The 27,417-nt window shown below is 41.8% G+C and overlaps 1 protein-coding gene across 2 annotated transcripts in view; it reads right to left on the reverse strand.

Annotated features, from left to right (window-relative positions):
• THSD4 (thrombospondin type 1 domain containing 4) overlaps positions 1-27,417 on the reverse strand; it is a 658,049-nt gene that overhangs the window by 39,933 nt on the left and 590,699 nt on the right. For both annotated transcript variants that reach the window (XM_030578300.1, XM_030578301.1), the window contains 3 exons: positions 21,213-21,342; positions 17,961-18,165; positions 15,556-15,729 (listed from right to left, as the gene is read on the reverse strand). In XM_030578300.1, the coding sequence (XP_030434160.1) occupies positions 15,556-15,729; positions 17,961-18,165; positions 21,213-21,342 (509 nt within the window). The remainder of the gene's footprint in view (positions 1-15,555; positions 15,730-17,960; positions 18,166-21,212; positions 21,343-27,417) is intronic.

Consider the following 27,417-nt stretch of genomic DNA (forward strand, 5'->3'; position numbering starts at 1 on the left):
TAAAGCAAGCCCAGGCAAAGACTCTTCGAGAGCAGAAGGGCAGTTCACACCTCATCAGGGCATGTATGGTACAAACCCAGCCCATCCTCACAGGAACAAAGGACATTGGCCTAGGCAGCAACAAAGGATCAGTTGGACTCTCGAGTGAGTCACCCCCCTTCCGTTGGTCAGTTTGGGACTGTGATGAGGTAATGCTCATCTGACTCTGAAGGGAGGGGCAAAGCCAAGAGGGAAGAAAGAACATGATCCACCTCCATCTACAGACATCACCACCAAGTGACTGAAGTGCTGATCAAAGGGGTGAGCCTGGATGAAGGGCAACCAGCCAGCCTGTGGTGAGAAGCATCTAAGGGCACTGAAAGTGTTAAGATCAGCTTAGAATGTGTTTTGCATTTATTTCATTTGACCAAATCCAACTTATAATCACTTAAAATCTATCTTTGTAGTTAATAAATTTGTTTGTTTATTCTACCTGAAGCAGTGTTTGGTTTGAAGTGTAACAAACTCCCTTTCGGATAACAAGCCTGGTGCATATAAATTTCTTTGTTAAATTGACAAACTCATATAAGTTTGCAGCATCAAACAGGCATAAGTGGACACTGCAAGATGGAGGTTCCTAGGGTTGTGTCTGGGACCAGAGATATTGGTGAGTGTCATTCGCTTGCACAATCCAAAGAGCAACTTACATGCCAAGGGCTGTGCATGAACAGCCCAGGAGTGGGGGTTCTCACAGCACAGCAGGGTAAGGTTGGCTCTCAGAGTCAAGGATTGGAGTGACTTAGCAGATCACCGGTCCAGATAAAACCAGGTGAACATCACAGGACCCTGTGCACAGCTTCATTTTTGGGGCATCTGTCACACTACAGCCAAATCGCTGCCCCACTGACCGACCTGACCAAAAAGACCCAGCCAAATGCAGTTAAGTGGACTGATGAGTGTCAAAAGGCCTTTACCCAACTTAAGGCAACACTCATGTCTGACCCTGTACTCAGGGCCCCGGATTTTGACAAGCCATTCCTAGTAACCACGGATGCATCTGAGCGTGGTATAGGAGCAGTTCTCATGCAGGAAGCAACGGATCACAACTTCCATCCTGTCGTGTTTCTCAGCAAAAAACTGTCTGAGAGGGAAAGTCACTGGTCAGTCAGTGAAAAGGAATGCTATGCCATTGTGTACGCCCTGGAAAAGCTATGCCCATATGTTTGGGGACGGCGGTTCCAGCTACAAACTGACCATGCTGCACTAAAGTGGCTTCATACTGCCAAGGGGAACAACAAGAAACTTCTTCGTTGGAGTTTAGCTCTCCAAGATTTTGATTTTGAAATTCAACACATCACAGGAGCTTCTAACAAAGTAGCGGATGCACTCTCCCGTGAAAGTTTCCCAGAATCCAGTAGTTGAAAAGTGTTCTTAAACTGTAGAAGTCTGTTACTTATATACTTAGTAGTATATGTAATGATGCATGTGTTGTATTAATCTGTTTAGTTTAAAGTTCTAGGAAGAAATCGCTGCCAGTGAGCTTCCCCACTGTCTGCAATTTGGGGGGCGTGTCATAAACAGATAGCTAAGGGTTAATGTCTTTCACCTGAAGCACCTGACCAGAGGACCAATCAGGAAACAGGATTTTTTCCGCTCTGGAGGGAGGGTTTTTTGTGTGGGAGTTTTTTTTTTTGTTCTGGTCTGTCTGCCTGCTTTTCTCTCAGCTTTGAGAGGTGATTTCTGTTTTCTAATCTTCTGTTTCCAGTTGTAAGTACGAAAAGATGAGATAGAATTTATATGTTTCTTTTGTATTTACATGAATATAGTTGCTGGAGTGCTTTGAATTGTATTCTTTTTGAATAAGGCTGTTTATTCATATTTCTTTTAAGCAATTGACCCTGTATTTGTCATCTTAATACAGAGAGACCATTTGTATGTATTTTCTTTCTTTTATATAAAGCTTTCTTTTAAGACCTGTTGGAGTTTTCTTTAGTGGGAAACTTCAGGGAATTGGGTCTGCAGCTCACCAGGGAACTGGTGGGAGGAAGAAATCAGGGGGAGGTCTGTGTGGGCTAGATTTACTAGTCTGACTTTGCATTCCCTCTCGGTGAAGAGGAAAGTGCTTCTGTTTTCAGGACTGGAATTACAGAGGGTGGACTCCCTCTGCTTAGATTCACAGAGGTTGCTTCTGTGTATCTCTCCAGGAGCACCTGGAGGGGGGAAGGGAAAAGATTTATTTCCCTTTGTTGTAAGACTCAAGGGTTTGGGTCTTGGGGTCCCCAGGGAAGGGTTTCGGGGGGACCAGAGTGCCCCAAAACACTCTAATTTTTTGGGTGGTGGCAGCAATACCAGGTCCAAGCTGGTAACTAAGCTTGGAGGTTTTTCATGCTAACCCCCATATTTTGGATGCTAAGGTCCAAATCTGGGACTAGAGTTATGACAGCATCCCCCTCTGGACCCAGCCAAAGAAAAGAACATTCTTTCTCATCTCATCTCCATTTTTCATTCTTTTTTTCTTCATCCTCCTCCTATATTATAAGTAATGGGAAGTAAATGAAAATAAAGTGAGGTACCTTGATTGGGGCAGGGGGTTGGATGCAGGAGGGAGTGCGGTGGGTGGACTGGGGGAGCAAGTTTGGGTGCTGTTTTGGGCTCTGGGCTGGGGCAGGGGGTTGGGGTATGGGAGGGGGTGAGGGGTGCAGGCTCTGGGAGGAAGTTTGGGTGTGGAGTGCAGCTCCTAGGAGGGGGCAGGGGGTCTCCGCACACTGCTGCCTGCCAGCGTTGCCCCCTGCAGCTTCCATTGGCTGCAGTTCCTGGCCAGTGGGAGATGCGGAGTTGGTGCTCAGGACGGGGAGAGCACACGGAGACACACCCCATCCCAGAGGCCGCAGAGCCATGCTGGACACTTCTGGGAATGAAGCAGTGCAGAGGGAGGGAGGTAGACTGGAAAGGGAGCCACCTTAGCCCTGCTGCTGGCATGTCTCTGCGCGCCCCTTGGTAGGAGGTGGACAGTGGGTCTCCATGCGCTTCCCGGGGTGGGGGAAGCATGTAGAGCCGCATTCCCCGCCCCCCAACAGTGGGTGTGCAGAGACATGCCAGCAGCTGGCTGCTTTTGGGAGCGGTGTGGGGCCACCAGCCACGGTATGCAGGCAGCCTGCCTGCCTGAGCCTTGCTGCACCACTGGCTGGGACTCAGGGGCACGTTGTCAGATATTTGTCCTGCACTTTGGGGGCCCCACTGTCTTTGGGGGCCCAAGCAACCGTATGGTTAGTTTCATGATAAATCTGCAACTTGATACAGGATTAACTAGGGTTTCTATTGCTTCTGGCAAGCTAGCTAATCTAGTGTACTAAACCAGTTACCCCTACAAACAGTCCCTGAACATTTTGCTACCCTAAGCAACCACCTCCATTGTAGAGTCAGCTTTGGGAGGATAATTTGGCAGCCTTCAATATCAGAACTGTAGGCATTTCAGAATAATTTAACAATTTGGAAGGTCATATTGTATATTGATTTCTAAAAACTACCTGGAATTTCTAGGGTGAATTTCTCAAGTCATGGATAATGCACTGTCAAAATATATGACACTAAACAACAGGAAACACTTTCACTGAAATATAAGTCAGCTAGCCTGTTGAAGATGAGATTTGTGCCAGGTTACAGAGCAGTAAACTGCAGTGGATAGACCTAATTTTATGGTAGAACTCCAACCAGCCATCTCAAGGCTGTATGTTCAAGACCAGTAAGAACTCAGTTAACAGGGATAATCCTAGTAAGGGTATACATCATCTGAAATTGACACAGAATTTTAAACGCAGCGGGTAGCACTAAAACGGCATACAACACTGTGTACATAAATCCAGTGTCCCTATTTAGTCCAGGATATTTAGTGTCTAGCAAACTAATGAATTTAAACTCCCAAGCTCATCTTTGAAGGTTTGAGGATGAGGACTGAGAGGTCAGAAATAGAGTGATCACTTTGTGAAAAGTGTTCACCCACAGTGACATGGTGTTTTTGTCTTTTATCATTTTTCTGTGTGAATTCATTCAACAGCATAATGCTTGTCTCATTTCACCCACACAGTTGTTATTGGAGCATTTAGTGCACTGGATGAGGTTGTGATACATATATGCAGGAGCCCATTGATCTTGAAAGGTGTGTTGTGGGGGGTGTTGATCATCGCAGCAATGAAGACACGTCTACAGATTTTGCATCTGTTGTTCTTGCAGTGCCTGACACTGCTTTGAGTTGGTCTGTCCTGGTATGTGGGAAGCTGGCTTCTGATGATGAGCTTGGAGAGGGTGGAGGTTGTTTGTTGGCCCAAAGAGAAGGTTCAGGAAAGATTTACTTCAGGATGTGGTCCCCACTGAGTACAGGTTGAAATTGTTTAATGATACCCTGTATGGGGTTCCAGTGTGGGGTGGTAGGTGACAACTAGGAGTGCGTGGTTAGAGGGGGTTTTATTTCTATATTGAAGCAGATTCTCTTGGAGTATTTTATGTGGCCCGTTTCATGATGCAATTTAATTCTCCGGTGGAGCATCCTTGTTTGGTGAAGGTGGTTTTAAGTGTGTTAAGGTGTATATCCCAGACTTTCTCCTCGGAGCATAGTCTCTGGTGTCTGAGTCCCTGGTTGTAAATAACAGATTTCTTGGTGTATTTTGGAGTGGTTACTGGATCTGTGAAGGTAGGTGTGGCAATCTGTGGGTTTCTTGTATACAGTTGTCTGTCGGGTTTCACTGTTGAAGATGAACGTGGTGTCAAGGAAGTTGATGCTAATGTGGGAGCATTCTAGAGAGAGTTTAATTGATGGGTGGTGGAAATCTATATTGAAGTTTTGGTTACCTGTCCAGAGGATAAAATATCGCTAATGTAGCTCAGGTATATACTTTGTTTCTTGGTGCATTTATCCAGAAATTCTTCCTAAAGGTGACCTATGAAGAAGTTGACATATTGGGGAACAATCCCAGTACCCATGGCTTTTCCCAGGGTTTGGAAAAGTGCTTGTTGTTGAATGTAAAATTGTTGTGGATGAGGATGAAATGGATGAGTTTGGCAATGTATTTGGGGTCATGTGGATATGTGAGTGTTGTCCATTGTCTTGTAGATATTTGAGGCAGGTAGCGATTGTGTCATTGGGAGGGATTTTTTTTTCCTTTTCCACCCCATGACTGGAAAGGTGCTAACTGAACACTTCACCTTGAGAAGTCCTTGAAATACATATTAACTAGTTATGCTAAACAATCTGTTTTATCTTGTATTTATCAGTGACACTCTGAATACATTTCCCAAAGGTGAAGAAGAGCTCCGTGCAAGCTTGAAAGATTATCTCTCTCACTGACAGAGATTGGTTCAATAAAAGATATTACCTCATCCTCCCTTCTCTCTGTAATATCCTGGGACCAACATAGCTACAACAACACTTCATACATCTTCTCCTTATCTCCGGGCATGTCTACACTTACCTTGGATCGCTGCAGTGATCGATCCACCGGGGGTTAATTTAGAGGGTCTAGTGAAGACCTACTAAATCGACCACAGATCGCTCTCCCATTGACTCTGGTGCTCCACCGAAACGAGAAGCATAAGGTAAATCAACGGGAGACTGTCTCCCATTGACCCAGCATAGTGTAGACACCGCAATAAGTCGACCTGACCTACGTCGACTCCAGCTATGTTATTCACGTAGCTGGAGATGCATAACTTCGGTTGACTTAAGCCCATAGTGTAGAGTTGCCCTCAGTTCTGCCTCTCAGACTTGAGGATATGTCATTGCACTTTCTCAACCTAATTTTTCACTTGTTGTGACATACTGTTTATTTATGGCATTTAACTTTCATAACTGAAAGTATGGTCTTTTGATTATGAGGCACAGGACTGGAACTCAAGTGCCCTGAGTTCTTTTTCCAGCTTTGCTACAGACGCACTTTGTGACCCTGTGCATAAAACTTATCTCCTGAACTTCAGTTGTTGTGAGCACCTGCAAACCCACGGAAGTCAGATGCTCAGCACTTCTGAAACCATAAGGGTATCTATGGAAGTACTTCCCCTTACAAAATGCACAGTTAACCTGTGGAACTCATTACCAGAGGATGTTGTAAAGGCCAAAAGTATAACTGGGTTTAAAAAGATTAGATAAATTCATGGAAGATAGCTCCATCAATTGCTATTAACCAAGATGGTCAGGGACGCAACCCATGTGCCAAGTGTCCCAAAACCTCTGACTGCCAGAAGCTGGAACTAGACAATAGGGGATGAATCACTCAATAACTGTCCTGTTCTGTTAATTCCCTCTGAAGCATCTGGTATTGGCAATTGTCAGAGACAGCATACTGGGCTAGACAGACCACTGATCTGAACCAATAAGCCTGTTCTTATGTGCCTTCATTTCCTCATTTGTTAAATGGGGATTATATCATTAGTGTATGTGAAGCACCCTATAATCTCTCCAATGGGAGATATAAGGTAGGTATTATTATTTCATTTTATTGCAGCATAGTTGAGATTCAAAGCTAGTCTTGCTTTGCTGTTCCCTAATGCATGACGCTGTTTTCTGCACAGCTTTTATTTTGGCTTCCAAATATCATTAACATTTTAAAATCTCTCTCTTGTAAATATGTACTAAATATAAAATGAGAAACAAATGAACAAACAAAAATATGGTAAAATGGAAAAACAACTGAGCACTCCAGTCAGTTGAAAGAGAACACGGATGATTTTCCGACTGTAGTAAAATAGGAGAGTGTGTGTTCCCTGCTTCTCATTCTCCAGTAAACTGAACTATAGATCAGAGCCATATGGACCATTAGCAACAACATTTCCAGGCCACATGGATCTCATCTAATTTCTGTTAACCTAGTTTTGTTGATATGTTTGGTAACGGTCACCAACCTTACACCCTGGCCTGAACTGATTTATGAATCTGACTCCAAATATGGTGAAACTTTGCAGTTTTAACATAGTACTATTGTGAGGGGGGGGAAGCAGGGGAGGGCTCTAGAACCCCCCCAAAGTTTCACAGGGGAAGTCTACTCACCCTAGCCCCACAAGGAGCTCTTAATTGCAACAGCATGAGGGTGATATGTGATGAGTTCCAAAGCTCTGAGCAGAACCGCCTTTGAGGCAGGGAATTTGTTTCTAAACAGAGGCAGGGTGAAATATCACTAAAGGCTTATAATTAAAGTAGATTAAAGATCCTTAGATGATCCTGAACACACTGCCAGGCACTTCAGTTAAAAGATTGAAAACAAAAGGTAAGAATAAAAGGTGAGAATGGAGAGGGGTAAATAGTGGTAACCCTCAGGGGTCTGTACCGGGACCAGTCCTAGTCAACATATTCATAAATGATCTGGAAAAAGGGGTACACAGTAAGGTAGTAACATTTGCAGATGATACAAATTACTCAAGATAGTTAAGTCCAAAGCAGATCGCGAAGAGTTACAAAAGGATCTCACAAAACTTGGTGACTGGGCAACACAATGGCAGAAGAAATTTAATGTTGATAAATGCAAAGTAATGCACTTGGCAAAATACAATCCCAATTACACATACAAAATGATGGAGTCTAAATTAGCTGAACTCCTCCATAAAGAGATTTTGGAGTCACTGTGGATAGTTCTCTGAAAACATCTGCTCAATGTGCAGTGGCAATTAAAAAAGCTAACAGAATATTAGAAATCATTATGGAAAGAGATAGATAATAAGAGAAAAATATCTTATTGCCTCTATGTAAATCCACAGTACGCCAACATATTGAATAGTGAGTGCAGATTTGGTCACCCCATCTCAAAACAATAAAGTAATGCACTTGGCAAAATACAATCAGAATTACTCATACAAAATGATGGAGTCTAAATTAGCTGAACCCCTCCATAAAGAGATTTTGGAGTCACTGTGGATAGTTCTCTGAAAACATCTGCTCAATGTGCAGTGGCAATTAAAAAAGCTAACAGAATATTAGAAATCATTATGGAAAGAGATAGATAATAAGAGAAAAATATCTTATTGCCTCTATGTAAATCCACAGTACGCCAACATATTGAATAGTGAGTGCAGATTTGGTCACCCCATCTCAAAAAGATATATTGGATTTGGAAAATGTACCGAGAAGGGCAACAGAAATGATTAGGGGTTTAGAACAGTTTCCGTATGAAGAGAGATTAAAAAGACAGGGACTTTTCAGCTTGGCAAAGAGATGTATAAGGGGGGATATGACGGAGGTCTACAAAATCATGAATGATGTGTAAAAATTGAATAAGGAAGCGTTATTTACTCCTTCATGTAACACAAGAACTAGGGGTCACCAAATGAAATTAATAGGCACCAGATTTAAAACAAACAAACAAAAGTATTTCTTCACAGTCAACATGTGGAACTCTTTGCCAGGGGATGTTGTGAAGGCCCAATCCGAACTAGATAAGTTCATAGAGAATAGGTCCAGTAATGATTATTAGCCAGGGTGGGCAGGGATCCAACACCCTGTTCTGCATGTCCCTCGCCTCTGTTTGCCAGAAGTTGGGAGTGGGCAACAAGGCAACTTGATGATTACCTGTTCTGTTCATTCTCCCTGGGGCTCCTGACACTGGCCACTGTTGGAAGATAGGATACTGGGCTAGATGGACCATTGGTCTTACCCAGTATGACCATTCTGATGTTCTTATATAGAATGCAGATCCATCTGCTCCTCGCTGTAACCCACTAGATCCCACTCTCCTCCCAGAACTGGGATAGAACCCAGGAGTCCTGATGGGGTCTCTCTCTCCACAGAGTTAGTAAAAAAGTAAGAATATACATTAAAATTTAAAACCTAACAAGTGCCCCTTAAGCCAGTGGTTCTCAAACTAGGGCCGCTTCCTGCAGCCCCCATTGGCCTGGAGAGGCGAACCACGGCCAGTGGGAGCTGCGATTGGCTGAACCTGCGGATACGGCATGTAAACAAACTGGCCTGGCCCGCCAGGGGCATTTCCTGAACAAACGATGGCCCTAGTTTGAGAACCACTGCCTTAAGCAACTTGCCACAAGATGTCAAAACATGTTGTTATTAGAGCTGAGTGGGCTTCTGTCAGCTAATTGCTAAGTTATCTGCCAAAAAACTAGAGCCTAAGGAGTCTCACAAATCATGGTTAAAGTTGCCCCCCCTACCAAAATCTGAAATGGCGCCCCTGATTTTGAGCTATTAGGTTCATTGCAAGAGAGACTTGGGAAGACCTACGCAAATTTGTTTGTGCAAACTCATGATAGTAAATTTTACTGAGCTTTTCTGTAAGTGAAAAAAATCACAGATAATGTAAAGGCAGCATTCGGAATTTGGAGAGTTAATTAGCCAGTCAAATTTTTTTTCATAGAAAAAGAAACAATGAATGTAGCATGACAAATAGAAATAGACTGGAGTTCCTGTTAAATGCTTTGGACCAGATCCTGCTCCTGTTGACTTCGATGGGAACAATATTTGGTCTTTAACCTAGTACCGCTCTCCCTTTTTCATACTGAAATAAATGGAAATTTCTCTCAGTGTGTTTCAGTTGGAGCTTAGTGGATATCAGAGTCAGGTATTTGACACCTAACTTTAAATTATTTAAGTATTTACTGGACCATGTCACTCTCTAAACTTGTGGTTGATTGGTTTATTTTTTGAGAGGAGGACCGGGGAAGGTCTGGCTACCATATACAGAAGAAGATACACCACGTGATCCACACTGTGGTCATGAAAACCATAAGCTTTGCATATGAAACTTATATAAGCCCCAATGTCCATAAGAGACTACATAAGTGCGTACAGAGGGATTCTGTCAATGTTCCCTGAAATAACTATTAAAGTAATGCTATGATTTTTTTGTGGTTTGGAAATTGTCTGTTATGAGTCTCCTTGATCTGACATGCAGCCTTTCTCTAGTTTCTTTGTTTAACAGAAGTTGCTTAATGGTGGTTATTAGACAGCATGTCACTACATCAATTCAAGCTTAGTTTACATATAGTGTAAGGTTATGACAGAAGCAGCAAGAAAGAGAGACGTGTCTTGCTTTACTCTTCAAAGATCTGCTTCAAGGAGATCATTTGGAGCAAGATGGCTTGTGCTAGGAGGGAATAAAAACTCGGTTTTATACAGCGCCTTTCAGACCCTGGTATACAAAAGCATTTTACCAAGCAATGACTCAGTGTTAGTGCAGTGACTGAAGGTAACAGCAGCTGCCAATATGCTCAATACTACAATAGCTAACACTCTTAGCTGGGTAGCTCATTTTATGGTCTGTTGTATAATTCTATTATTAAGACAGAATTTCTAATGGTAATTGATTTTTATTAGTGTGTTCTTGAATAGTTCATACTATAAACGATGAGTAAATTTTTACAAATATACATTACAGGATGTCATTAGGGCTGTGACCATTACTGCTCCCAGTATCTCAATTAGGTATATAATTTAATACAATAGTTCATTAATTCTCCTGCTCATGGATCACAGAGTACACCCTTCAGATCACCAGATTCCAGAGAGCCCACTTCTCTGCCAATGATGTGGCCTGCTCTGTACTATGGCTGAGGTGGGCAAAAGTGGAAGCCATGACAGTTTTTCAGCATATGTGAGGTTCTTCAGGAGGACTTCTCCATCCAGCTATTGTTGGATCAAATGTATGCAGTTGGAGGGCTGCTATGGTCAAGGAGGTTTGAAGCACAGCCTGTAAACTCAAGAATGGCCATGCTGCCGGTATTTGCGGTATAGCTGCAGAGCTAATTGAACATGGTGGGGATTCCATTTTGGGAGGGTTGACCCACATTATCAACCAAGAATGGATTCATGAGAAACTACCTGACGACTGGTGCCATGGGATTATTCCCCCATTTTGGAAAGGAAAAGGCAATGCTCTGGTGTGCTTAAATCACCACAGCATCACTTGCTTTCCATTCCAAGCAAACTGTTCATGATGGTTCTTCTTGAGCGTGTTAAGCCCACCATAAGAAATCTACAGCAACTTCTGGTCAGAGTGACTCAAATTATAAAAATGTATTGGTATTACAGACACAAATTTTTTTAAAAAAGCTTAAGGATGAGTTATTTAAAAATGTCCCTACCAACATTTCCTGTTACTTTAACAAATCATAGAAACATAGAAATGTAGGACTCGAAGGGACCTCAATACGTCATTTAGTTCAGTGAAGTTTAGTTTAGTTTAGTGCAGTGAAGCAGGACAAAGTGTTATCTGGACCATCCAGTGTTTGTCTCACGGATTCCTAAAAATCTCAAATGACAGAGATTCCTCAATCCAGTGCTTAACAACCCTTACATTGAGGAAGTTTTTCCTAACATAAATCTCCCTTGCTGCAATTTAAGCCCATTATTTCTTATCCTGTCCTCAGTGGTTATGGAGAAAAATGTATTATTCTCCTCTTTATAACAATCTTTTACATATTTGAAGACTCATGTTCCCCCACAGTCTTCTCTTCTTCAGACTCTCCATTTTTCCCCATCTTTCCTCATAGGCCATGTTTTCTAGACCTTTACTCATTTTTGTTGCTCTTCTCTGGACTTTCTCCAATTTGTCCATATCTTTCTCCAGATATGGTACCCAGAACTGGACACAATACTCCATTTGAGGCCTTATTGGTGCGGAGTAGAGTCACTTCTCATATCTTCCTTACAACACTCCTGCTAATCCATCCAGAATGATGGTTGCTTTTTTTGCAACAGTGTTACATGGTTGACTCCTATGTAGTTTGTGAACCACTATAATCCCCAGATCTTTTTTTGCAGTTTTCCTTCCTAGGCAGTCATTTCTCATTTTGTTTTTGTGCAGTTGATTATTCCTTCCTAAGCGTAGTACTTTGAATTTGTCCTTATTGAATTCCATCCAATTTACTTCAGACCATTTCTACAGCTTGTTAAATCATTTTGAATTCTAACCTGGTCCTCCAAAGAGCTTGCAGCTCCTCCCCGCTTGATATAAACCACAAAATTTGTAAATGTACTCTCTATGCCATTGTCCAAATCATTTATGAAGCTATCAAACAGAACAGGACCCCACGACAGATCCCCACTCGATATGCCCTTCCAGCTTGATTGTGAACCATTGATAACAATTCTCCAAGTACGGATTTCCAACCAGTTATGCATCTGCATTATAGTAGGTTTGTCTAGGCTATATTTTCTTAGATATCCAGGCTCCTTCCCTCTTTGCAATCTGCCTCCTGCTCCAGCCCTGGCTGGACAGTCAAGCCCCTGTCCCCAAAGACGTTGGTTTCTCTCTCTCCTAGGCCTCTAGCTCCTTGTAAATGTAATTTCTGCTTAGGTATTGGACCCCTCCCACTGTAGCAGACAATAATGACCGAGCTGTATTGAGCACCAATGCATACAGGAATTGAATGCAGAGTTGTTAATGCCCAGCAGAGACATAGGTGATCAAAAGTTGCTCCAATAAAAGATTACCTTGGCCCCCTTATCTATTCATATAGTGAATCGACATCCATATACACTAAGTAAAACTAAGGACCTACTGCTGTAAACACATTTGAACTGAACCATTTTAAGGTTCCAAAGTTGTGAAAGCTTATAAGTTCTTTCACTTACGATTTCCAGCCACAAGTGCCACAATACAATAATAAGACTGTTCTGTGGTATTTCCAGCTGGGAGTGGAAGTAGACATGTAATAAATCTCATAAAGAAGGTCTGTTCTTGTGAGATTTCTACCATACTTTTGCAGACTCAGGAGGTTTGAATAAGCTTTATTTTAGCATCTGAACTTTTGGCTGCTTATCTGAACTATTTGTGGGTCACCCATCACTGATCTACACTTATTGCTGAATTGTGGCTTGGCTTAAAATATTTTTTTTAAGAGTTGCTTTAGGAAATTCGAGTGAAAGATACAAAGCCTGCAAATCTGGGAGTGCTCATTCCCATATCATTTAAACTGTCCATCTAAATGCCCTTAAAGAGAAAAAAGCCCAATCAAAAGGGAAAGACGTTGCTGAATCACTAAAGTAGTATTTGATAATTTTTTTGGCCAAAGGGATAGATCTGCAGAGCACCCAGAGCTCCCACTGATTTCAACAGGAATTGCTACTGTTCAGCACCTCTGAATATCTTATGCAGGCATCTAACACAAGGATCCAATTTGAAAAATTTGGCCTGTATATTTTTCTGATTCATGTAGAGAAGAATCCTGTTCCTTTTATTTTTTTCACAAATTTAACTAAATGCACTGCTGGCAGAGTTGCTGCTAAATTATGCGAGACACAGTAGCAAACATTTGGAAATCATTAATTAGTTCACTTACTTCCATACGCAGAAAAGGTAACAAGCCCATTATTTATTATCTGACTTTAAAACAGTCACAGGAGAAAAAAAATAAAGTTTTCAACATAAGTTATTTCATCTCTAGGCTCTTACTTAACATTAATTATTAATAAAAACAGTAAAATTTAAAAACACAATTCTAGATTCAAAAGCTTCCTCCCAGCATGTTTTTATTTAATTTAATTTTTTAAAATAAACATTTTCAGCTATTAAAAAAGTCACATATTTAATCCTGCAGACATGAAAGTGTCAGGCTTGGAGAAGAAAAAATAGAGAGATAGATCCAACTGGTAAAGACGCACTTCACTGAAGTCAATGCAGCCATAACAAGTTAAACCAGATGAGGATCTGGCCCAGCATGTTCTCAAAGGGCTAGTTAAGCTTTTCTATCTTTGAGGATAAAATGCTTTTTTTCTTTCCCACACATAAAATATCACTTGAATAACATTTTACAAGGAATCCAGCTCTACACACTAGAAAAACAAACATAGAAAGGCACTTTGTGGTTTACACTATAGCAATAAGATACTTTAGCTGTTAACTTCTGGGTTAGTCCACATAAGACTGTACATTAACATTATCCTGAGTGACTAGCAACGTCCTCTAAAAGTTTAAATGTTCTAAGATTCAATGAGACATGCTCCCAAAAAAATATGCCTCAAAAGTTAACTGCACTGTGTCCCTTTCATTCCATGCCAGTCTGTGGAGGGACTGTTAATAATATTGCTTTCAAATGATGACTTCTATAATATTCCATTGCAGCACTAAGATTCTCTCTCAACAAATCTAAAGAAAAAGAAGGCTCAGTCTGGAGTTTTGTCATTCAGATCCGAGTAGGATTCTGATAATTTTTTCCACTTACGCTTTGAAGAGATGCCTCAGTAGTCAGTTTTAATTGAGCAGCTCTTCCAGCTCTCTGCTAGAAAATTTCTAAAATTTAAGGAGAACTGAGTTTTGAAGAGCTGGAAAGCCTCTATGTCATCAAACTGAGTCACAGAGAATCATAAAATGATCCCATCATGGAATTAAAATTTGTAGCATGACAGACTAGACACAGCAATGTTTGTGTTCATGTTACTGCACTGCCAGAACACATCATCACAGAGAGAAATGACAAGACCTTGGTGGCTCTGCTAAATTCACTCAGTATGCTCCCATGTTGCCTCAGACAAAGCAGGCTGGTCAGCACACAACATGACCTCTGAGCCAGAATTGTTGGACCCCAAAATGTCACAGTGGATTGAATATCGCTGAGGAATATATATAAAATCTTACAGGTACACCTCTACCCTGTTATAGCCCCACCCGATATAACACGAATTTGGATATAATGTGGTAAAGCAGCGCTCTGGGGGGGCGGGGCTGTGCACTCTGGCGGATCAAATCAAGTTTGATATAACGTGGTATCACCTATAACGTGGTAAGATTTTTTGGCTCCCAAGGACAGCGTTATATTGAAATAGAGGTGTATTTCCTCTGAACGTGACTATCTGCCTGCGGGTAAGGACTGGCCAATGGAATAAGGGATGGAAGGACAAGGCCTACGCAATGAACACTGAGTTTGACTTGTTTATGGATAAGATCTGCTATGTGACCCATAAGAGGGACTAAAATATTTTGTAAGTGCTAGCTATGCCTATCCTGTAAGTCTTAATGAAATAATATGTATATTACAACTATTAAACAAATTCCCTGGGCTAGATCATCAGATGGTGTAAATCAGCATCTCTCTATTGACAGCAGTTTGACCTTGCCTATGCATCACGGGAACAAAACATGTATCCAGCTTCCCTAGGATGTGGAAACTTTGAAAGAATCTTTCTGGAGCTCAAAGGGGTCATTTCTATGGCTTTGTAGGGGTCTTTTTCTTGAATGGGCTCAAACCAGAACACCAAATCTGAAACCTCCCTACCCAAAAGAACACTTGGGCAGTATCTGGATCCAAACTTAGGGACTCAGGCCTAACCAAAGCAAAACAATAAATCTGAACATACCCAATCTTTAGGGAAGTCTAGATTTAGATCAGATTCCAAATCCAGACTTCAGTCCACACTCTTTTCCTTTGTAGCACTTCTTGAACCTAAAACAAGCTCATGAACCAGTTTATCTTTTCTTTATCTGCATCTGCCTATGTTATAGATTAAAGCAATTCAGTAAAAGCACAAGTATCAGAATTGCCGCTTTTATGATTGATATTTTATATTCTGTTGCACATAGGCCAAATTACTCAAATCTTATGTCTCAGAAGGGTGAATGGGCAGTTACAAAAAGCCGTGGAAAGTCTTACCCTGTCACTCCACTCCGTGAGGAACCAGCTCTTAGCACAAGGCCCCATGTCACAGTTTTCAATGTCATTTGGCCGTAGCTTCATATTACACTCCTCGTCATCAACAATGTCTCCAAGATTGCTGACACACTTTACGTCTCGGGTCCTCTGCCCCACTCCACATGGCACCGAACACTGTAATAAAACAGACTTTGCATCAGCAGTATATTCAAGACCCCGGGAGATCATCTATCCATTTACCTCCAATCCCATGTGTGCAAAAATCTACGTGAGTTGAAGAAATACTGGTTGTTCGGGGGAAGATATCTCAGTAGTTCTATAGATGTGGGTCTCATTCCAATGCATCATATAGGTAAATTTGGAAAGACAAAAATTAAAAATATAGGGCCAAACTCTGCCATGACCATAAAGAACCTAACCACATTGGAACTGGCGTGGTTCTGCTGCAATGGGAAGCTTTGTTACAATGCACAGAAACTAGCCCTCTGAGCTCCAGAAAGGTTGTCTCAAGGTACTCTGCATGCTTTTGAGCTGCACTCCTGGCCAGGAGAAAAAGCAAAGAGTAACTCAAGGGAGCACAGCTGCTCCTGATCTTCAACTGAAAGTAGGGGGAAGACATCCCTTCCCCGCTCTTCTCTGGCCTCTCTGTATGGAGTGCTGCTTCATATAGCAGCCAGCAGCATCTCTGTCTGGCGAGGTATGCAGCTCAGATCATCAGGAAGGAGGGCAAAGAGAGGCAGATAAGGAATCCTGCCTAAGGAACTCCACTGCCTGTTGTGACCCAAAACTGAACACCTGGATAGGACCCTGCCCTGCCAGTGCTCCTATCGCTCTATCATCAAACACTATGTGACCACATAATTAAAGGCTGCATGATTAAAGGCTGCATGATAACATATACACACAAGAGGTATAAATTAAGTTTGCACAGGCAGCCTTATATTTGGCATTTCCTAACTTCTGAGTGCTTGATACTGTAGCCTTTACATTCTCTTAACACAAGGTTTTTTGTTTGTTTTTTAAATTAATGATTATCTACATGGCTGCAAATGATTAGTGCCAGCAACTGGAGCATTCATTTTCTTCATAGGGACATGCTCTTCACTCTCCTATCTAAGCAAATGCGAAACCATGAAAGCATCTAGCAGTAAGAGCATCACTCGTGTAGGACTGCATCTATTTCTCCAATCCCTGACCCGAAGATACTTGCAGAAATCCAGGTTAGGCTTGTGAAACAAGTCAGCAACATATTGGAGTAACACCAATACCAATGATGATGATGCTAACACCCAGCTCTTACATAGCTCTTTTCATCCATAGAAATCAAAGCACTTTACAAAGGAGATCAGTAGCATGATCCCCATCTTACTGAGGCAGAGAGAGATGAAATGGCTTGCCCAAGGTCACCCAGAAGTCTAGGACCAGACCCAGGAATAGAACCAAGGTCTTCTGAGTGCCAGTCCAGTACCCTTTTCACTAGGTCACACTGTTTGGAAACTTCCTTAAATCAGGAGTGCCATTTTTTCTAACCAGATCAAAGCATCTGTCATTTATGTTTCTGTGTTGGGGAAAATGGCACTGCACCAAATTGCTTAAGATGCATTTTTAAAATCAGGGAGTTGTCTCCAAAGTGAAAACCTACTTGTACTCCAGTAACCTAACACAATAAACACTTTATTTAAACCACAGAGTTTCCAAACTTAAATGCTTCTCTCATTACAGTAGGCCCTTTCCTCCGGATACCAAAGGATTCTTTTTTGGGGGAGAGGGGCAGGGGAATAAATCAATCACTGGATTTTATTTTGATTCCATTTCATATCACCAGCTAAAATTACTAAAGTAGTATTAGATTTATAATATTTCTTTACTTTGCTTCATAGTAGGTATTTAAAAAAAAAACACCCATCAAAGCCTCTAGGTGCCCTTGCATTTAAATATTATTCAAAATACAAATGAATAGAAATAGAAACAAAAAAGCCTTAACCAGGTACTGCTTCTTACCACCAACACAGACAATAATTAACCCTACATGGACTCAAACCCTGGGTAATAATATATGCCCCTTAACTATAAAACAAGCCATTATCAAGTCTTCCCTCCCTAAAAACACAGATAAATACATTGACCTTGCAAAGCACTCTGAATGATATTTTAATCAACTAAGTATACGTCTAGCCTGTCCCTTTTGTCTATTCTCTCTGGTCTAAACAACAGGTTTTAATTGGTCATAACCACATGGCTTGTTTAAATTGCCTAAGCTCACCTACTACCTATTTTGAAAGGTTTTTAATCAAAGCCAAATGTAATCCAATCACATCTGATTAAAGATCTCTGGAGGAATGTTTCATTCCACTGTAGCTTCCCTGAGGTTTCATGCTCCACATGAACCAATCATTCCCATTTACCGAAGTCCACTCCGTCTGAATTTGCCATTCACTGCAAATCTTCAGCTGGCACGTGCTGGTTGTTTCTGGCTTCTCCAAGTGATGGCATCGGTATTGCTGAACCATCAGAGTACGATTTGCATACACTTGTCGGCACAGGACTTGTCGGTGCTGCATACCAAGGCCACATGTTTTACTGCACTCAGACCACTCCCCTATATCCCAGCTAACAGAGAAAAGAAAAAGGAGAACATAATAATGATCCACTGTTAATAAAGATATTGCCATATTGTTGACATTAATCTCATTTCAATTCTGACTATAAGTGTTTGGACAAAAAAAGCCTTATAGTATCATTTAAACCTCTGTGTGTCTCTTGCTGAATACTGAAATAAACAACACTTATCCTTTATACAGGGGACCCCTGCATACTTACAAAGGGTCTACTTGTAGGGTGAGGTGTCACACTATTAATGTGTAAGAGTTGCACAAGTGGGTACATAGAGATCAGAATGTATTTTTAGAGATTGTCTAGCAATATATATTATTTCTGATTATTTTAACAGCATTTCCCAAAACATGTAAAAGCAAGATGCCTGCCCTGAGGAGCTTACAGACTTTTTCTGGACATGACACAGGGAGAGCAGTAATAAGACAGTTGTCTGAAGGAGGAATGGTAGATGGATCACCTAAATGGGCATTAACTTACATACAAAAATAAACTGATGTGTGACAAACAATGAATAGATGCATTTCATTTCAGTGACTAAGATTCCTTTCCATTAAGACTTCTATTAAGACTGTATATATGTATTTGTTTTATTAATATACATATTTTCATTTTCATGTCATTTTTGGTGTCATGATCAGGGAGGTGAGTGCATTGCCAGTACAAAAGCCCTTCACACTGTTGTGGAGAATGAGGGCAATAGTTGTATAATTTATCAACAGCACTGTATGCATCCCATTTTACCTGATTGACAGTATACTGTCTGATTAGACAGAGCTGAATTAAAACGTAAAGCTTGAATTAAAGGTTATTAGGAAGAACAGCAGGAAACAAAGCTGTGACTAGAGATGAGATATCTCTGGGGAAAGTATTCCAAGAGTCCTTTAGAGAACACTGGATGGGCTGTTACAGGGTTACCATGTTATCCTGGACATGCCCGGATTTTTGGGTTTTAAATAGCCGTCTGGGAAGACTTTGTAAAAATCTAAAAAGGTCCAGGATTTCCCTCTCAACGCAGAGCACGGCACGGCTGACAGCGCGGCTGGGCCGGATTGAGCCGCTTGCATCAGGGCTTCCAGCAGCCAGTGCCCCTCCCCTGCTCCCTCGTCCCTTGCAGCCTCAGCACACCGCGCCAGCAGTGCTCGGGGTGGGGGTGGGGGGCTGTGCACTTTGCAGGGAGCGCGGCAGTGTGTCTGGCTCCACGTGTCTGGCCAGATGTGATGGTCTGAGCAGCATGGTAAGGGGGTTGGGGGATTGGCGAAGTGGCAGGGGGCTCTGGGGGTGGGGGCAGTTAGGAGACAGGGAGCAGAGGGGGGTTGGATGGATCGGGGGGAGCTGTCAGGGAGCAGGGGTGTGGAGGGGGGTCAGGGCAGTCAGGGACAGGGAGGGTTGGATGGGTCAGGGGTTTTGGGGCGGCCTGTCAGGGGGTGGGGGTGTTGATAGGAGTCAGGGCAGTCAGGGGATAGGTAGGGGGTGAGGTCCTAGGTGGGCAGTTAGGGTGTGAGGGGGTCTCAGAAGGGGACAGTTAGAGACAAGGAGAAGGGAGGGTTAAATAGGGGCTGGGGTCCCAGAGGGACGATCAGGGGACAAGGAGCAGGGGGGGTTGGATGGGTTGGGGGTTCTGTGGGGGTCAGTTAGTGGGCAGGAAGTGGGAGGGAGTGGATAGGGGATGAGGCTGCCCCCCCATGGAGTGTCCTCTTTTTTGAAAGTTCAAATATGGTAACCCTAGGCTATTACTTGGAATTGCCCACCTGGCTCTAGCCAGGTCACAGGCCTATTTTTCCCAGGCCAGGGGTCCTAAGATCAAAAATGACAGTAAACCTTAGAACTCCCTGCCTGGAGAGGAAGTGTGCGTGTACAGAAGCTGACAGAGAGCAGCAGAGATTGCAGCAGGAGCAGTCAGTCAGAGACAGAGGCCCTGCAGGGTGTGTCTGAGGCAGTATAGGCTGCCTAAAGCTTATCCCTTGTCTCAAAGCTTGGGCAAGACCCTCTGTAGTGTTAACCCTTTTATCTGCTTGCTATATACCATATATATCAGGGATAGGCAACTCGTGGCACGCGAGCTGATTTTCAGTGCCACTCAAACTGCCCGGGTCCTGGACACCGGTCCGGGGGGCTCTTCATTTTAATTTAATTTTAAATGAAGCTTCTTAAACATTTTAAAAACCTTATTTACTTCACATACAATAGTTTAGTTATATATTATAGACTTATAGAAAGACACCTTCTAAAACCGTTACAATGTATTACCGGCATGCAAACCTTAAATTAGAGTGAATACATGAAGACTCAGCACACCACTTCTGAGAGGTTGCCAACTCCTGCTATATACCCTTGGCTATATACACAGTGTGCTGCTTGGAAGGAGCTGTTCTGAGTTACCTTAATCAGCTGCTGATCACAGGCTCCCAGAGGGAAGTGCCTTGCAGGTGCCTGGTACATTTGGGCCTGTCATATTAACATGGTTAGAAGATGGGTGACTGAGTGGTAGAACGGGGTGGGGTTGCACCCAGAGAGGTGAAGGCAGCAGAAACTGTCACCAGTGGTGCACTCATGAGGGACCGCAAAGGGATATAATGCATAAGGCATCATTTGCCCTGTAACAGTGGGAACGTAACCTGGTGATTCAGTCTAAAGTGGTGTGAACCGCGGAGTTCTGCTCTAGGAGAAGTGCAGGTAGAGGCTTCTCTCTTGGAAAGAGAATCAAGGGAGAGACTACAGGAGAGATTGCAGTGCACCTCAACCATCATACCTGTTGAGGATTGGCTGCATTTAACCCAGAGTAAATGACAGCCACTCTCTCCTAACTCCCTTATCTCACATGGGATAACAGTGCTGGAATGGGGGATAAACTACTATGGCTGCCACTTCCTTAGAAAGGAATAAAAACCACCTCTGACAGGGGAACCCATCAGCTGTCACAAGTGGAAAATACTTGAGATGTTCACCCTAGAGTCCTATTTAAAACAGCTACCCTCCTTTGTGCAAAGCTTCAGTGACACTGCTGCCTTCATTTTCCAGTGTATTTTCTGGCACTATCTTACAAGGCTGGGCATGGGAAGATATTGCAGGCTTCTTCTTCTGGTGTGGGCTTGGTGCTGGTGTCACAATAGCTCTCAGACACCTCCTCATGAGAGATTCTGTTTACACAATGGAAGATTGGGTATCGCAACCCTGAAATGGCAAAAAAACAAACACAAAAAATAAACCAATAATAAGTAGTGCAGATAAAAAGAAAACATTCAACATACACATGACTTAGCTACAACAACAGGATCTGGTACAGAGAACCTAAACACAAGAGAGCAACAGGATAAGGAAAATGGTCCAGATTAGTAGTTTATCCAATGTACATAAACACAAATAAACATAAGTGAAATCTGAATGCTTTGCTGCTTACAGCAATATGACAACTGCAGCTGCCTGCAAACATAAACCACAGCACAACATTGCAAGAGAGGCTGAAAAAATGTTGTGGTTTTGCTCCATTAAATGTTTATGGGGAGAAATGTGCCCAGCTTCAGCCTGTAGTTGATTTAAAAAATGCAATTGAGCAGCCTGAACACAGGACTGGGAGAAGGAACTGGTGTGTACTAATCCAGCCTCTTTGTCAGATTCCTTTTCTTTTTGCTTTTGGGCAAGTAACTTACCCTCCCTATTTTAGGATTATCATCAGGTAAAAAAGGATATAAAAATAATACCTACCTCAATGGAGTGTTTTGAGGCTTCATGAATTAATGCTTTAGGGATGACAACTACTGAATAGATGTTAAGTATTATCATTTCTCTCCTTTTTTAACTGCTCAGTCTCTTCAGCTAAGTTTTGCACTTAGAGAGAAAGGCAGTGATATCCTTTGCTTGTGTAACCTGTCTCTCAGGGTGGTGAAAAATTCAGACCAAAATGCTAAGTGTGTCACTTCCATTATTCTGTCCAGAGAGAATTTTCACCAACTCCAGCAGCTCAGTGAGTCACACAGCTCTAGTTCTGAGGTCAAAGAAGAGTTTGTACAAACTCCCTCAAAGCCCGCACAGTTCTTTCTAATTCCTGCTACTCTGTTCCAAAGAAGATCCATGTCAAACTTTTCTATCCCTGCCTATAGCCACTTTATTCGAATTCTTCTCAGGAGCTACGCTATAATGGCTGAGCACTAGACCTGTGAAAATCAGGCCATTTTCAGTTATCTTAAGTGGGCATCATAAGGAGAAGCACCTCAAATCACTAGCAACTTTGGAATAGTAAGGCCCAGTTAGTGTGGAGACTGATGGGTGGGCAAAAAAAGAAATAATGCAGTGTGAAAATAAACTCTGACCTGAAAGGGAAAGATCCTGCTTAAGTTAGAGGTAAGTATGTTTATACCCCAAAATGAACTGATCACAAACAAAACACATAATTCAAACAGGAATGCAGGTAACTTGTTTACCCTTCTTTCCACGGACATATCCTGATATGCTGTCCCTATCTTAATAACTCTCCTCCCCAAATTTAGGGTCTGATCCTGTTTCAATTGAAAACAATGGAAGTTTTGCCATGGGTCTATGTGACAGCTGCGGTAGACCTTTGTTTCTGAAGTAAAACTAGGGTAAAACTACACTGACTCACATTTATGTTAACAGCTGCTGTGCTTGGGAATTTAAGGAAGAACCGTATACAACCTGAAGAGTAGAGTCCCCAGTCACACAGACAACTACTAGACAATGTTTATGTTTCAGCAAGCAGACTCTTGTTGCAGCTTTCCAGCGATCATATTGCACATCTCCCACCCTTACCCAATACCAGCTGTTCTTCCTGATGTTTCAGGTTTCTTGAAGGCACAATCCTCTACAACAGTGTTTCCCAAACTTGGGATGCCGCTTGTGTATGGAAAACCCCTGGCGGGCTGGGCTGGTTTGTTTACCTGCTGCGTCCGCAGGTTCAGCCGATCGCAGCTTCCACTGGCCGCAGTTCACTGCTCCAGGCCAATGGGAGATGCTGGAAGCGGTGGGCAGTGGGAGCCACAATCAGCCGAACCTGAGGACATGGCAGGTAAACAAACCAGCCTGGCCCGCCAGAGGCTTTTCCTACACAAGCAGCGTCCCAAGTTTGGGAAACACTGCTCTATAAGAGAATTTACATCCTGAGTAAAGAGAAGCAAATCCTTACAGGAAAGAAGTGAGAAAGTGGGGGGCACAAGATGTTAGAGTTGCAGCTTAATTCCTTCCTTCCACCACCAAATATGCTTGTGTCTATTTTAGAACCAAACTATGGGCCCAAAGGCAGCAACCTGCATGGAACTTAGAGGGAGGAGTACAGGTTGCAGAAGGCACCAGAATGCCAGTCTGTGTGCAAATGGCTAGAATGCTAGCTGCCCCTCTGTAAATAGTTCTCTTAACAAAAAGCTGGTTGATTGTAGATACATGGAGTCCTCTCCTGTTGTTACCCAGCATGTAACATATGAAACACACACATGCACAGAGTTCAAAGCTGCATGACTCATCGTAAAAGTCCAAATGAGTCACATGACTAAAAGCCCGCACAACTCTGAAACTGGATAATTTGCTGACAACATGCAGCTGTCTCTTTTCTTTTGGTGTATGTGGCAGGGAGAAGTGAACAAAAGGGTAAAACTGTAATAGCAACACCTTGAACATCTTAGCTAATGCGGTATAAGTTAGAAGCCTATTAATGCTAAGAGTCCATCGATACTGCAACTGGCTTACATGATTGCTGACAATGCAGATCTTATGCCATTGGACTGAACGCTTAGTCTGCTCCAGCTCCTTCTACATCTAATTATACGCTTGAATCTGCTAAGTCTAGCATCTGTTGTTAACTAGCCCCACATTCCTACCTCCCAGTGTTCTAAATCTCAATTTAATGGTAACTTTTGGTGACTACTTAAAAGTTTTTAACTGTGTTTGTTAGCAGATTTGCTGCAGACTCCTGCATCTCATTCTGTATTTACAAAACTTATGTTTTTCTTCATCTAACCAGGAGGTTGGCTGAGAGAGAGAGAGCGCACGCACACAATACATTCAGATGGCTATTTGTTTTAATTGATCTTGCACTAAAGTTTTGTAATAGCTTTAATGCACACCCATGGTTTAAATAAAATAAGTGTGGTTCTGATTAATGCTGTTGGCTGACATGCAGCAAAATATGGCATTTGTAATAAAGGAAATTAAAAGCTTACACATGTGCAAAATTTAAATTCATTCAGCAATATATTTAAATGAGAAGTTTTGCATCTGAAATGCTAATTTACAATAAAATTGCATACAGAACCATCTTCATTCTTCCAGTTTTAGTAGAAAGTAGGTAACTTAGCAATCAGCAGGGTGCTTTAGTCATTAGCTTTCTTTATGAATTTGCTTTTTCAATTAAGAACATTCTGCACACTGTGGTATCACTGTTACTAAATTTCGTATTCATACCACTCTCTCTGTAATGTGTTTCCATTTACAGCTAAGCTAAAGCCTAGATTGTGGCTCTGAGCCACAGTCTGTGCTGGAGGACAGAGGAACAGGGAAGAGGAGTTGCTCTCAGGAGGAGTTTCTGTGGTTCCTGGAGTGTACAAGCTGTACTGGCATATGCTCTCATCAGTGTCTGGCTGATGCACAGAGTTGGTGCCATAGAAATACCCTCACTACCACGTCAGCAGTTTGCACAGGCATGGACCTGGTATTAGAAAGCTACACCCCTGTCTGATCAGGTGGAACTTTAGGACAAGAGCTGGTTGATATTTTTCATCTGAAAAATAATTTAAAAAAAAGATAAATGGCCTTTTTTCAAAATCAAAAACTTCAGTTAAAGGTACATCCAATGTTTCTAGTTTTTAATAAAAAATCAATCTTCTCCTTTTTCCTTGATGCCATTCTGCCATGGAATGAAAGAAAATGAATGATGTGTAGGCGCTTTTCTTCTTTTCCTTCCTCCTTTTGCTAGTCAATAACTTCCCAAAGTTGAAGAAGTTATGAAAAATTACAGAGTAGCAAAAGAAGAAAAGAAAAAATGAAAAGGTGAAGGAAACAATGGACATCAAAAACATTTTTGAAGTTGCAAAAAAGGCAAATATGGAAAAAAGTTCAAATTTTCAAATATTATCAAAAAATTTTCTCAGAATGTTTTTAAAAATGAAATAAAAAATATTCCTTTACCAACTCTGGAAAATGGAAACAAATTCAAAATTTCAACTTTGTTTCAAAAAATTGTTTTGCATCTCTTTATCATTTCTCTTTGAGAGAGAGCAAAGAACCTGTTGGACCTCAGTTGCCTTGGAGGATTATATGGGCAGAGGTAGTCAGCCAAGTAACTCAGGCCTAGATTTGTAACGAACTGTTCATATTATCAGCAAATCATAGTTCTCCCAGTATAGTATCCTGCTAATTAAATTTGGTAGAGTCTCGGACACAAGGTTTACCCCCCGTTAGAACCCAGGGAAGGTATATTTATTTCAGATATTCCTCCTCTATAATTTCAGGGAGTAAGTCTCAGTTCCATAATATGCTGAAAGCTTTCCTGTGATATGATATTTTTCCAGTGTTCTGCTGTTTAATCTGGATTCAGATTTCATAGCTGCTTCCCACTGACCGCCAGATATTTAAAAACAGCAAAATTCTGATCATATGGATTATAAAGGAAAGTTTTCAACATTCTTCCTATAAAATGACTGAAATCCCCCAAAAGCCTTACAGATTTGTGCACCTGTATTTGCATGCAGAATTTCTTGAGCTGAGTACTCAAATGCACAATTCTTTTGCAACGAAACTTCAGCTTCCACCTTCTGAAAATATGTTGGTCCCAATCCTCAGCTGGTGATCCTCACTGATTGCAAGAGAGTTTATGTCTATTTACAGTAGCCAAGGATCCTGCCCGCATACTCAAATCTAAAAGCCATTTCCTAAGTCCAAGCAAAATAATTATGATTTACGTTCACTGGCCCCCCTCCAAGTGTCAGACTCCCAAGAGTCCTGATTTTAGTACTGTAACATTTCTGCCATAATTTCCCCAAGTAGGGCAGATTACCCAATTCATTGTCCAGGATTAGCAGGAAATAACAATAAAAAAAGAGAACATTGATGTAATGTGTTTAACTACCAGCTTTCCTGACAGAGATATAATTTGAATTCATTATGATGATGATGTGCATAAGGATCAGCACGGCATAAAGATTTCATGCACTACCTCAGTTTCATACCTTGGAGCAAGGAGAGAGCCCTAAAGAAAATTAACTGAAATTTCCCCCCAGAGGACATAGGTTTGCAGAGAAGTCACATCTCTCTAATAGCTCAATATTCCCAATAACAGAATACACTATCAGCTCCCTTTACATCATCACCTTTAATTGTCTTCCCTCACCTCAGGAATATGCTCACTGCCACAAAGATATTACCTTTCCTCTATGTCCAGAGTTAAAAAGTTTCCTTTATTCTAGCTCAACAGAACCACAATTTTCCCAGCAGCTTAACAAGTTATATGGAACGTGTAGAGTTGTGTTTTGTTAGCTGTATCAGTAGCCCTGACATACACCTAACTGGTGAAGCTTTGAGAGAGAGCCTTTCCATTTTATAATAAGCTCAGCTAGGAGGTATGTGTTGACAATACCTGGAGTTAAGTGTGACTGGTGGCAGGACTTCTCAGGTGAACTTCTCCACCAGTATAATTTACTCCTGTCAGAGGTTTGCTAGCGCAGGAGTCAGAGCATGATGGAAGGCCCTTTCACTTGGTTTAGATTATATCTTATTTTGATTGTTTTTATTATTTACTCTTGGGTTTTTATTCCAGACAAAGAGGACAGTATTTACTAGAGCACCTCAATTTGGGTTATATTTTAATATAATGTGTTGGTTTCCAAATAGGAAAAGGGTACTCAGCAGCAAGGCTGTAAACATTAACAAAAATTGTGTTTGGACATCACAAATCTCTAGAAATTATACACTCTACTATCATCTTCTGCTCAAGTATTCAGGTCCTGCAGTATTCTGGAGAATATACCACTGATGTTTGTCAAAAGAATCAGTACATCTGTTCTTACCATTGGCTAGTTCAACCAGCTTTTGTGCCCCAAACAGCTATGCCTCATCATGCAAAAGGTTAATTAAAGGGGTCAAACCCCTCAAAAAGCTTGTAATTCACACCATATATTTCAAGGGCATCTAACTGGCACTACCAGTAAAGGTGCAATCCAGACAAATAGTAGGAAGATATTTACAGAGGTGCAAAAAGTACCAATGAAAATGGAAGATTTAAACAAATGGGGAAAGGAAACCAAA

This window comes from Gopherus evgoodei, chromosome 10 (assembly GCF_007399415.2).
Source record: "Gopherus evgoodei ecotype Sinaloan lineage chromosome 10, rGopEvg1_v1.p, whole genome shotgun sequence".
Lineage (NCBI taxonomy): Eukaryota > Metazoa > Chordata > Testudines > Testudinidae > Gopherus > Gopherus evgoodei.